This window comes from Canis lupus, chromosome 30, assembly GCF_003254725.2.
Source record: "Canis lupus dingo isolate Sandy chromosome 30, ASM325472v2, whole genome shotgun sequence".
Lineage (NCBI taxonomy): Eukaryota > Metazoa > Chordata > Mammalia > Carnivora > Canidae > Canis > Canis lupus.
Window position 1 is genome coordinate 23928959 of NC_064272.1, and position 13852 is coordinate 23942810.

Here is a 13852-nt window from a genome sequence, read left to right on the forward strand (position 1 = left end):
TCAGGAAAAGAGATAGCAAGTATATATCCCGCTCAATTGGTAAGTATAGGATTCTACTTGTATTCTTATGAAAACTAAATCCAAAGTTCAAATATGTGTATGTGTATCCCTTGGTATCAATGAAAGCAAAGACAAATAGAAAATTCTGCTCCAAAAATCATATATGTACATTTGCCTCAAATGAAAGACCACATTCTTTTCCCAAATTTGTCTCTAAAATAAGTTCAGGGCAGCCCGGGTGGCTCAGCGGTTTAGCGTCGCCTTCAGCCCAGGGCGTGATCCTGGAAACCCGGGATCCAGTCCCACATTGGGCTCCCTGCATGGAGCCTGCTTCTCCCTCTGCCTGTGTCTGTCTGTCTGCCTGTCTCTCTCTCTCTCATGAATAAATAAAATCTTTTTAAAAATAAAATAAGTTCAAAATTCACATAAAATCAAAAGTATCAAGCATATTCTCGAACCAAAGAGCCTAATTCCAACTTGATAGTAAATATACACCTGCAAAAAAATACTTGTTAATGTATCTTTCATTCTCAAGCGCCTGGGTGGCTCAATAGGTTAAGCATCTGACTCTTGATTTCAGCTCACGTCTTGATCTCAGGGTCATGAATTCAAGCCTCGCACTGTGCTCCTCACTGGGGCAGAGCCTACTTTAAAAAAAACTAACCTCTCTCTTCCACTCCAAATTCACCCAACTTCTACCTCACAACTCCAGAGCAGTGCTTCCCAAATGATGAGCCAATTTTTTTTTTAAAGAGTGTGATGTAGAAGAGAACAGTTATTTTTTATTTTTTTTTAAGATTTTATTTATTTATTCATGAGAGACACACACAGAGAGAGAGGCAGAGACACAGGCAGAGGGAGAAGCAGGCTCCACGCAGGGAGCCCGATGTGGGACTCAATCCGGGGTCTCCAGGATCCGGCCCTGGGCTGAAGCCGGCGCTAAACCGCTGAGCCACCCAGGCTGCCCAGCCAAATATTTTTGAAACACTATGCAAAGTTTTAACCAATCCCCAACAAAAAATATTGGATTGCAAGTCAGATAAAATCCCAGATTCTTTTTTTTTTTTAAAGATTTTATTTATTTATTCATGAGAGACACAGAGAGAGAGAGAGGCAGAGACACAGGCAGAGGGAGAAGCAGGCTCCATGCTGGGAGCCTGACGTGGGACTCGATCCCGGGTCTCCAGGATCAGGCCCTGGACCAAAGGCAGACGCTCAACCACTGAGCCACCCGGGCTGCCCAAAATCCCAGATTCTGACACACAGCCCAAACTAGAACCTATCTAGATTCAAAATCTTAAAATGTCTTACTTTCAACTTCGAAGACTAGGTCCTCTAAGCTTTATAAAGCCACACTGTCTCCGATGCAACAGCCTCTAAGATCTAAATTCAACAGAGTGAGGCTTCAATAAATTTTGTTCGTTTCATATTAAACTTCTGCCAAGTTTTATCAGTTTTTCTTTCATGGGATTTTTTTTCTATCCTTATTTAGTTCTACAATCACTACCCTAATACAGGACTCAAACACACAATTCATCAAGCAACTAATTTATTCCTTACTGTATCATATCCCAACTCCTCAACGACTCCAACCAACATTCCATAATACTCTACCTTACAGTTATCATGGCCTAGTATATGAGTAATTGGAGTTCCGGTGTCATGGCCCATTTAGCACTTCTCCCTATTTTCTGCCATGGACTCTCCACTCCGGGCAGGTAAACCTACAAGCACCTTACTAGATTATGCCATTTTTTTTTCTCAAAAAGCTTTCCCCAACTGGGGAAATAAATCCTCATTTCAACTGCAACTACAATACATAATTGGAACTATATTTTTATAACTTGGCATTTCTGTCTATGCTGACAAACTCAGTGTTTTTTAGTTCTCACTCAAGACTGTAGCTTCATGACTCCTACTAACCACAGACATACAATAAACTGGTGACTAAACAGCAATGTTCTCGCTGTACACATTCTCACACTGTTTACTTGAAACTGTAATAGCTTCAGAATGAATTCACCCAGTATCAAAGGGAGTCTACGTTCTCTAAGAACTATTCCCGGCATTGCTGTTTCCTACAACCTATTGAGACAGGACTGCCCCCACCAATACCAAGGCAAAGGCTTCACACTGCTGAGTAGCAATGTTATTGCCCTCCTAGGAACTGAACAGGTAGGATTATTACAGTTTTCCCATTTATTATTAATATTGCTCTCTTTTCCTAGTGTAAAGATTGACAGTTAAATGAGTTAGAAATACTACTACTGGATTTTTATTCACAAAAAAAAGAGACATTTTAGATTTGCTTGGAAGGATCACTAACAATTGTTAAATAAGTCAATTCCTCCAAAATGAAACAAAAAAAGAAACCTGGGGCTCCTTACCCAAGCATGTCACATAGAGTTGCCCATGAGCAAATAGACCAAATGCAAATCAACTCCTAGAATTTGGAGCATCCGCCCTGTGACTTGGGGCTCAGATTTGAAACCACCATGTTCTTTCTATCCACAGTCTTTTGCATCTACAATTTGTCTCCCCCAATTAGTGGCCACTCAAGCCTCTCATGGAAACTTGAGTTAGCAGCTATATCCAATGACTACTTGCTCTGCCCCCTAACTTCACACAAATTCCATTTTTGTTACTCTACATATATATTTTAAGCTAGACTATCCCAAAAAATACCTTCAACTTTGGCAAAAGTTTTCTAACCATTAGAATGTGATACAATTCAAAGACAGACAAATTTTATGCAAAACACAAAGTCACCAAACCTGTAACACACAACAGTTAACCTTACTACAAACTAACATTAAAACACAGTATCAGGGATCCCTGGGTGGCGCAGTGGTTTGGCGCCTGCCTTTGGCCCAGGGCGCGATCCTGGGGACCCGGGATCGAATCCCATGTCGGGCTCCCAGTGCGTGGAGCCTGCTTCTCCCTCTGCCTATGTCTCTGCCTCTCTCTCTCTCACTGTGTGCCTATCATAAATAAAAAATAAAAAAATAAAACACAGTATCGGAAGCCTGTCAGCCACCTTTCATCTAATTGCTCTTTCAAATGTAGAGAATATTTTACTTAACTTACAATTTGCATTCCTGCAGAAGATTTTACAATTGTACATTTTATGGTATGTTTAATATCAATAATCTAGTATATATTAGTTTGGACCCACAGTACTCATGATTCAGATCTAGAAAATGATCTACCTGCAACCAAATAAATGTGATTTGCTGTGTCTTCCTGGTTATTCACCAGGTTTTTTTTTTCTCTCCATTCCACCTTGCCTCATTTTAACTACAAAAATTCATTAGTACATCATCATCCTAATTGTTCAGAACAGGGCAACCTTCACAAGCCAAAACATATATATTAAAAATAAATTTTTAGGGGCCTCTGGGTGGCTAAGTCAGTTAAGCATCTGCGTTCAGCTGGAGTCTTGATCTTGGGATCCAGGCATGATCTAGGGTTCTGGGATTGAGCCCCTCTTTGGGTTCCCCGCTCAGCAAGAAGCCTGCTTGTCCCTCTGCCACTCCCCCAGCTTGTGTGTGCTTGCATTCTCTCTCAAATAAATGAATAAAATATTTTTTAAAAAGTGAACGCATCACTACAAAAAATAAATTTTAAGATATGTGTATATACATAAAGTATATATATATATATATTTATATATATATAAGTTTATATACGGGAAGCTTGAGTGGCTCAGTAGTTGAGCGTCTGCTTTAGGCTCAGGGCATGGTCTCAGAGTCTGGGGATCAAGTCCCACATCACACTCCCCGTGAGGGGCTGCTTCTCCCTCTGCCTATGTCTCTGCCTCTTTCTCTCTCTCTCATGAATAAATAAAATCTTCTTAAAATTTTTTAAAAATAAAGTTTATATACTTTATTCCACAAAAGATGCAGAACTTATTTATTCCACTTTGCTTGCAAGTGTATCAAGTATGATTAGTTTCCCCACAGAAATTGTGTTAGAAACAAATAATTAGGAGGTGATATCCTCAAGGTTTGCAAAAAAGCCAGGAAATTCAACCAAAAAGTTGGAAGTACAATCACCTAGAGTAAATTTAGAACACCCATTTCATTTGTTTCTGGGAAAATTAAAAAAAAAAAACAGGAAACACAATAGAGCCTGGAATAATAACAGCTGTTCTTTATACTAAACCTCAATCCTTTATGAAAAGATTGAAGCCAGCCCATTTTAAGGACACAGTAAATGTGTATGTAATACATCTTAGAAAAACTTCCATCAAAAACTGCCAAAATTTTACAACTCTGGTCCCAGAGGCTTATCTGGGAATCTTCTCATATCTGAACCTGTCGTTGTCATTTCCCAACAATGTCGAAAAATGTAGCTTATTGTTGAATGTATTATTCCATTTTATGAATTTCAAAGGCAGAGTTTATGTTTACTACCTATTCTTGAAAAAAGGCCTACATTTTTACTTACATGACCCTCATTTTTCTTCCTATGAATTTCACCCAAGTAGAAAAAGGAATGGTTTCTTATTTGCTCACTGAGATAAAGTGATTCAGAAAAAGTATAACCATCATTCTTTAAGGCCTTCAAACTGTTATGAGAACAGAGTTTTAAAAAATATCTAATAATCTTATGCTAGATAAAAAGTATTACGTATGCCACAGCTTTTGTTGACAAAGTTTTAAGACTATTGTAAAAATGAAGAATTAAAAAATACATTAAAAATTGGATAAGAGATAAGTCAAAAAAAATTTTTAAAGATTGGATTCATCTATGCAAGATGAAGCTGAGGCAGAGATGCAAATAACATACTAAGAGGATCCACACAGGTAATTAAAGTGAGTGAAGTAGGCTAAGTGTACTACCAATAGGAATGATAGTAACTGCACTGACTGGTAAGCATATGCCCAGTCTAAAGAGGACAGCTACTGCATTACCACTCTGCTACAGACAATGGGAATGCAGCCCAGAAGAGCCTAGGTTTCCAATTCTTACAAAAAAAAAAAATCTAGAAACCCATGAATTTCATTAAGGAACTTCCCAAGTTTTTGATGTTGATAAATAGTTGAAACCTAAAGACACTGCGAATCAAACAAAACACATCTCTACGGTGGTTCTGCCCAATGGTCACCTTTAAGCTAGTGGTGAGAACTGCTTTCAAAAAGGTTATGAGGGGTAATGGGTAACAAGTTCAGGCCTCAAGGTCAAGCTGGCTTGGGTTTAAATGTCTAATTCACCATTTAGCAGGTGGATGATGCTAAATAAATTTCTTCAAGTCTATTTCTTCAACTGTAAAATACCACCACTTGTAACACAGAATCAGATACACAGCAGACACAGAAATGTCCCTTACTCTCCCCTCAACCCTGCAAATCCTTTGGAAAATTTAAGAAATCAGATAATGAATAACCACTCTTGAACATCTTAACAAGTTATAAAAAGAATATGAGACATCAGAGGTGCCTGCTATGCCTGTTTCCCTCCACCTACTCAGAGAGGTCCTGTGTATATAGAAAAGATACCGTTAATGTAGGAGATGGCTTGAATGGGCCTTAAAATAAAACAGCTAACTAGATTATCAAATTCAAATTAAAAAGATGAACACACACAAAAAAAATAAATAAATAAATAAATAAAAAGATGAACAGTCAGAAGAACCCTTTAAGAGAGACCAAAAACAGGGATCCCTGGGTGGCGCAGCGGTTTGGCGCCTGCCTTTGGCCCAGGGCGCGATCCTGGAGACCCAGGATCGAATCCCACATCAGGCTCCCGGTGCATGGAGCCTGCTTCTCCCTCTGCCTGTGTCTCTGCCTCTCTCTCTCTCTCTCTGTGACTATCATAAATAAATAAAAATTAAAAAAAAAATTAAAAAAAAAAAAAAAAGAGAGACCAAAAACAAAAACAAAAACAAAACCACCTGTCTCTCTTGTTAACTTCATAGACCCTTATTTGATAGCAGTGAGAGAAATTGTTTAAGCTTAAGCTTTGATATTTTTAATACTTTTGGCCAAACTTCCAGAAAACTTATTTCTAAAGAATGCATGGTACTATTGGATCGAATATACTACTAGAGCTAAAATATCTAAAACAGGCCAATTAATTTTTAAAAAGAGAAAAGACAATTCTCCAAAATATCTATGTTAAAAAGTAATATACATACATAAAAATTGTTTAGGCTTGGTAAACTATTTACTTAAAATAGTTCCAAAAATTTTCTAACATGGTTAAAATAATAAAGTAATTTTATGTATATACTTGAGTGTGTGTGTCTGTGTGTATGTATATATGTATATATATATATATATATATATATATATATATATATATATAGACATCTCTGGAAATTTTATGTATCTTCCTACAAATAGAACAGACTGGGGCATGTGCTAGAAATGAACAGCATTAGGGAAGTTTAAGTTTTATGATTCTAAACACTTTCATTCTTCAAACTTCCCACTCATCACATTAAAAGAAAAAATTAACACAAAACAGTGATTGATGAATCAGAATGGAGAAGCAACTAAAACCATTTAACTACATAAAAATGATCTATACTTTAAGGTTAAATCCATATTTCCACTACAACTTCTCATCTACATATTCATTTCTTTCCTATGCTAAAACAAATTATGTTCGAGTATATTCTATTCTACATATCATCGCCATATAAACTTTTTACAAACTTGACCCTAAATTTAAATAGCTCAGGTTCATATTTTAAAATAGTATATATTGCAATAAAATCACAAGTATCTCCATGTACCCAAAGCCTACAATCGTGATGCTAATTTCAAAATGAAAGTTTCTGAGTGTCCTTTTTAAAAAGTTCTGCTTAAACATCAAAAAGTAAGTAGCCTTTTAATGTTTAATGCAAAATGATACTTTATAAATGACTGCAGAGTCCTGAATTTAGATTTTTGCGTACCAAGGGTCTTAACCCACAAAAATCAGGCTGTTAATTTACTTCTTCCTCAACCCTCAGGCTACACCAATTCCTATTATTGTTTCACTTTTTAAAAACAAAGGTCATGTTATATACCACCACTGCTCAGTACCTCACTCGTCTGTCTCACTTTGTAGCAGCACCTCACAGAAATCAAGAGTCTAACACCTGACTCTAATCACAAATAGTGGTAACGGGCAGAAGAAATGATTTGTTGGAAGCCGCCTTCTGAACATAAATACAAATGTTAAATGAAAAGCCCCTTATAAAGGGTCTCCAGCACACGATGCTTCTTCAAACTACACATCTACCAGAAGCTCTTCATCTCCTATGTATATTCTAACAAATGAACCCCACGAACTACAACAAAAGTGTAGGTACAGAAAGCATCATTCTCGGACTAGGAACTCAGGACAAGAAGACGCTTGGCTTTGCAATCCTGAGTCCAAGTAACAGAGCAGAACGGGAGCAACACGCTACATAAAATATACGGTGTTCTCTGTCAAATTAGACTAGGCTCGTCGGGAAGCCCTCGGGTCACTTCTTCAATTCGATGCTTTCCGACATACTTGGAAGTTTCTAAGTCTACTTTGGGGCGGATCAAAAACTTCACCTAAAATAACGCACCCTACCAACACGACAACACAGTAATGCAGCTGGTCTAGGATACACGGGAAATAAACGCCGTCTGCAAAACCCGAGTGACCAAGACATTAGGAGCTTACGGTAAACTGAAGTCCAGTCTGCGGAGTGGGGAAGTTGCCCACGTCTGACAACCCACTCACTGCGCTGCGCTTACTCCACCTGAGGGTGAGCAAAGTCCGGCTGGGCTACCCAGGGGCTGGCCCCAACTCCGACAGACCCAATCCCACCAGCACATCAGGGAGCATCCCGAGACGGCGGACCTTCCTGCCCCAGCAAACCCATTCCCCTGGGCAACGAGACGTTTCCACGGCACGTAAACACGCCCTCCCGAGAGCGGTCTCCGACCGCCCGGGCAGAGGCAGGGCACCCCGCAGGGCGGAAGCGACTTCTCCCAGGCCGGCAGGCAGGGCACCGCGGCCACCCCTCGGCGGGCGGCCCCCCTGCAGACCCGGGTCGGGTCCGGATCGCCGCGCCCGGGGAAGAACAATACAGCGGCCCGGCCGCGCACATCGCAACTTCCCACGAGCCTGCGCGGCGGTTCCCCGCGGCGGAGCGGACTCCGGAATCCGCCACCGGGCAGAGGCGGGGGAGGGAGGGAGAGAGGGAGGGGGCAGGCAGGGAGGCAGGGGGGAGGCAGAGCCCGCCGGCGCCCGGCGAGCGCGCTGGGGGGACTGGAGCCCCCGGCCTGGGCTCCGCGCCGCCCGCCAGCTCCGCCGTCGCCGGGGCAGCGGGGGGCGGGGAAGGCCTCGCCGAGCTCGGAGCCTCCTCGGCCCGCCGGGAAGGGAACGCGGTCGGGGCGCGGGGGACAATAGGGAGCGGCGAGCGCCGCGCGCCCGAGTGGCGCCGCCGGCCGGCCGGGCTGACTGACGCGCTCGCCGCGCCGCGCCGCGCGACTGGGCTCCGCTCGCCCCGGCCGCCGCCGCCGCCGCCGCCACAACCGCCGCGCGGTCCGTGGTGGCCGCCGCGTCCCCGGCGCCCGGGGTCGTGCCTCACCTCCCAGCCCCGCCGCCCAGGAGAGGAGCAGGATTAACACTCTCAGCAACACCATCTTCCGCGGCCGCCGCCTCCTCACGGGTTAACAGCAGCACATCGATCCGGAGGGAGACGCTGGAGGGGCTTGGTCCGGAGTCTCCACGGGAAGCCGGGACCTCCCCCGGCAGGAGAAACGGCGAAGCACCTCCCTCTCGCTCCACTTCAGGGGCCGGCAGAGCTCCCAGCTCCTCCAAAACAGGGACCTCCCTCCCCCTCGTTCGTTTCCTTCCTCCCTTCCCCGCGTTCCTTCCCTCGCTCCTTCCCTCTTCTCTACCTCCCTCCCCCGAGCCCAGGACCTCCGCCTCCTTCCTCGCCACGTGACGCGCGGGATCCAACCCGCAGGCCCGGCCGCACCCCTTCCTCCCGCCCCTCCCCCTCCCCCAGGCGCCCCAGGGGCGCGCGCATGCGCGCGGGGGCCGGTTCCCGGGCTCGCGGGCCCACGGCCGCTTCCTGTCCGCCGCCGGAGAGCTGGGATTGATTGGGCTGGGGGGCGGGGTCTCCCTTGGCCCCGCCCCCAGGCGGGAGCGCGTCTCCGCAGAGCTGCCCGGGCTCTCTAGTTCTTAGGGCTGCTGAGGACCATCCGAAGGCTCGAACGGGAGAGCGAAGGATGTTTCGAGGCCGCTCTCGTCTTCTTCACTTCATAAGGAAGGGAGATTTTTATTTCTCTTTCTGCCCGTGGTGGTGCACGACAGCAACCAAATAAACGAAAGCAAGGTCCCAACAAGCGCCAGCCACCAGTGATCACAACACTTGTAAGGACCTTCAAGCCCGGAAAGGAAAGACACAGCCTATGTTTTGGTTTTGGTTTTTGGTTTTTTGGTTTTTTGGTTTTTTGTTTTTTGTTTTTTGTTTTCAGAATTCTTTAAAAATTTGTTGCAGATCAGGCTTTGGCCATTCTAAATTCGCGCAGCTTAAGCTATACGGCCCTAAATCTCCTGCCCAAAATGTGTCCACTTTATGCCACTCTTTTTCCCAGCTCTGGAGAGAACTCTCTGATCTTCACCCTAACTTCTTTGAAGCTCATGTTTGGTTTCTCAGTAACTCACTTTGGTTCTTTAAACTCTTATTCCCGGATTAGGACCTAAAATTGTAAAACTTCTAGAAGAAAACAGGGGAAAATCTCCTGACACTGGTCTTGGCAATGATTTTCTTCTTATTATTATTATGACACCAAAAGCACAAGCAATAAAAGCCAAATAACTGGGACTACATCAAACTAGAGAGATTCTGCAGAAGGAAAGAATCAGCAGAATGAAAAGGCAACCTACCCAGTGAGAGAAGATACTTGTAAATCGTGTTTCTGATACCTGGTTAGTATCCAAAAATATATAAAGAAATTCTACGGGATCCCTGGGTGGCGCAGCGGTTTGGCGCCTGCCTTTGGCCCAGGGCGCGATCCTGGAGGCCCGGGATCGAATGCCACGTCGGGCTCCCGGTGCATGGAGCCTGCTTCTCCCTCTGCCTGTGTCTCTGCCTCTCTCTCTCTCTCTCTCCTGTGACTATCATGAATAAATAAATAAAATCTTTAAAAAAAAAATTCTACAACTCAGCAGCAAAGAAACAAACTATCCAATTTAAAAATAGGCAGAGGTCCTCAATAGACATTTTTTCAAAGAAGACCTACAGATGGCCAACAAACACATGAAAAGTTGCTCATCATCACTAATCATAAAAGAAACACAGATAAAAACTTCAATGATACATCACTGTATATCAGAATAGCTAAAATAAAAAACATAGGAAATTAACAAGTGTTAGTGAGGAGGTGGAGAAAAAGGAACACTTACTTGTGCACTGTTGGTAGGAATGCAGATTGGTGCAGCCACTGTGGAAGACAGTATGGGGGTTCCTCAAAAAGTTAAAAGTTGGGGTGCCTGGCTAATTCAGTCGGTAGAGCATGCAGCTTTTGATCTCAGGGGTTGTAAGTTTGAGCTCCATGAGAAAGAAGTAGAGGAACACCTGGGTGGCTCAGTGGTTGAGCGTCTGCCTTTGGCTCAGGGCGTGATCCCGGTTCAGGGATCAAGTTCCACATCGGGCTCCCTGTGAGGAGGCTGCTCCTCCCTCTGTCTATATCTCTGCTTCTCTCTGTGTCTCTCAAGAATAAATAAATAAAATCTTAAAAAAAAAAAAAAAAAAGGGACAAACTTCCAGTTAAAAGATGAGTGAATTCTGGAACTCTAATGAACAACATGAGGACTATAGTTAATAATATTGTATTATATACTTGAAAGTTGCTAAGAGAGTGAACTTAAGATATTATCACAACAAAAATGAAATGATAATTATGTGATGTGATGTGATGTGATGGAGGTGTTACATAACCCCACTGTGATAATCACTTTGCAATATGTGTATCAAAACAACACATTATGTACCTTAAACTTATACAATGTTATATATTGTTATATCTTGATGAAGCTGGAAAAAAATGAAATTAAATAAAGTACAGGATTCAGTGGCATTTAGTATTGTACATTGCTGTACAACCATCACCACTGTCTAGTTCCAGATAGTCATATGGCAAATAAGGGAGAAAAAAACTTGTATCTCATTATCTATTTGGCATCCTGTTTGAATAGGCTATATTAGGGAATATAAGTATTAATAGTACCATTGCTAATAATTAATTGAAATCCTATACTTTTTATTCTGTATATTTTTAAATTTATTACCCTTTACATAAGTCAAGATGTAAGCTTCTTTGTCAGTTTGACAAGTGAATTATTTAGTTTTGCTCCAATATTAATAAGCTCGAAAATACAGTTAGTAGTTACAAAACCATCATTAAAAGCATCCATTTAGGGCAGCCCAGGGAGCTCAGGGATTTAGCGCTGCCTTCGGCCCAGGGCCTGATCCTTAAGTCCCAGGATCCAGTCCCACATCGGGCTCCCTGCATGGAGCCTGCTTCTCCCTCTGCCTGTGTCTCTGCCTCTCTCTCTCTCTCTGTGTCTCTCATGAATTAATAAATAAAATCTTTTAAAAATAATAATAAATAAAAGCATCCATTTATAATGAGATGTATGGGATTATCAAAAGATGCCAGATTCTCATAAATTTTTCTTTCTTTTCCTTTCTTACAAGGAATTATATGCAAACATCACCTGTGCTTGTTATTATTCTCTTTTTGTAGTGGTGTCAACAAATTATGATTCTCTAGCTATTAGACTATCTTGTGGCATGTTTTGTATTGCACAGTATTTTTATAGTTATTTAATTTTATATAATTAATATTTTATAATTATTTTTAAAATTTATTTATTTATAATGGTTAGAAGCAAATAACACCTTCTCTTTAAATTCAATTGGAGGGGCACCTGGGTGGCTCAGTTGCTTAAGCCTCTGCTTTCAGCTCAGGTCATGATCCCAGGGTCCTGGGATCCCAGAGTCCACAAGGAGTCTATTTCTCCCTCTGCCCCTCTGCCTCCCTTGGCTTGTGCATTCTCTCTCTCTCACTCTCTCAAATAAATAAATAAAAATTTTAAATAAATAAGTAAATAATAAATTCAACTGGAAAAAAATCTAAAATCATCTTTTGCATTATTACCAAGGCGATCATTGAAAATTACACTTAAGATTGTATTTCTTTTTATTTTATTTTTTAAGGTTTTTTTTTAAAGAACCACCCAGGCATCCCTTGTTTCTTAAGGTTTTTTAAAGTAATCTGTACGCCCAACATGGGGCTTGAACCCACAATCCCGAGATCAAGAGTTGCACACTCCACCGACTGGCACCCCACCTTTTGGCACCCCACCTTTCTGTTTTATTTTATTATTTTATTTTATTTTATTTTAATTCATGATAGACACGGAGAGAGAGAGAGAGGCAGAGACACAGGCAGAGGGAGAGGCAGGCTCCACGCTGGGAGCCCCATGCAGCACTCCATCCCAGGACTCCAGCATCGCACCCTGGGCCAAAGGCAGGAGCCAAACCGTTGAGCCACCCAGGGATCCCCTTGTTTTAAACCATAAATACATAACATACCAGCTTCATAATGAATGTGTTAAAATGTCACAAGTTTTTGAATGGCTATTTTGTTTGAAATTGTAACTTACCACATTTTTGGGATTTTGAGAATGTATGGGAAAGTGATCATTTATACCATCCTAGACTAAGTGGGTTTGGCTCCCAGCTCTCCCATGCATAAGCTGTGTAGCTTTAACCAAATTCTTTCACCTTTCTAACCTCAACATTTCTTTATAAGAAGGATAAAATCTTTACCTCACGGGATTTTTTTCAATGATTAAATTAGTTGATTTTGTAAAGTGGCAGGCAATAATTGCTTTGTGTTTGTTTAGTAAAAATTATAAATATCACTGTCCTTCCATGAATACTCAAAAGCAGCAATTAATAGTATTATTTCCTGGGGTGCCTGGGTGACTCAGTCAGTTAAGCGTCTGCCTTCAGCTCAGGTCAGGATACCCAGGTCCGATGGAACCCCATATCTGGCTCCCTGCTCAGTGGGGAGCCTGCTTCTCCTTCTCCCTCTGCCATTCCCCCTGCTTGTGCTCTCACTCTTTCTCTCTCTGATAAATAAATAAAATCTTCTTTAAAAATAGCATTATTTCCTTGGCAAGAATACACAGCTTTGATACCACCAGTATAAGAAAAGTTATTCTCATGCTGCAATAATGAGAAATTTAACAAGTAAGTATATACTTATATACAGAATATTACACAAGTAATATTACATGAAAATATTTGTTCCACAACATAAACCAATCCTGGTAAACATTTTAACACTTATATTTTAAATTTCCAACTCCTAATAAACGGCCTTCTGGGTGTCTCACTGTCATGACAAACTCAGTATGTTTAAATTCCTATATCTGATAATGGCACCATCGCTCTTCCAAAAACCTGACACGGACAGTGGAATCGCTGTAGACTCTTCTTCCCTTGTCTGTTCAAAACCAGCCACCATCTGTTAATTCTTTCCCTGAAAATGTCTTTTTTGCGCCTTTAATTGTTTCCTTCCCACTAATGTCGCTCCAATTACACAATTTCTCTTGCTTACACTGCTGCAGGACTTCTAAACCATCTCACTCCAATCTCTCACTAGAGAGCATTGCAGTGCTCACTCAATGCACTGCAATTTACTTCCACCCCTATCATTCCTAAGAAGCTACTTTTGTCAGCGCCATCAAAGATCTGTTAGTTATCAATGCCGCTATGCACTCAGAATCCTTAACTAACTAGACCTCTTGGTCGATTAACATTCCTCAAAATTCTCTCCTCCAGTATTTTCCAAGACCT

The 13852-nt window shown here is 41.9% G+C and overlaps 1 protein-coding gene across 1 annotated transcript in view; it reads right to left on the reverse strand.

Annotated features, from left to right (window-relative positions):
* ADAM10 (ADAM metallopeptidase domain 10) overlaps nt 1-8878 on the reverse strand; it is a 126904-nt gene extending 118026 nt beyond the window's left edge. The window contains exon 1 of the mRNA XM_025472659.3: nt 8561-8878. Within this exon, the coding sequence (XP_025328444.1) occupies nt 8561-8615 (55 nt within the window). The 5' untranslated portion in view covers nt 8616-8878. The remainder of the gene's footprint in view (nt 1-8560) is intronic.
* Nucleotides 8879-13852: the final 4974 nt, after the last annotated feature.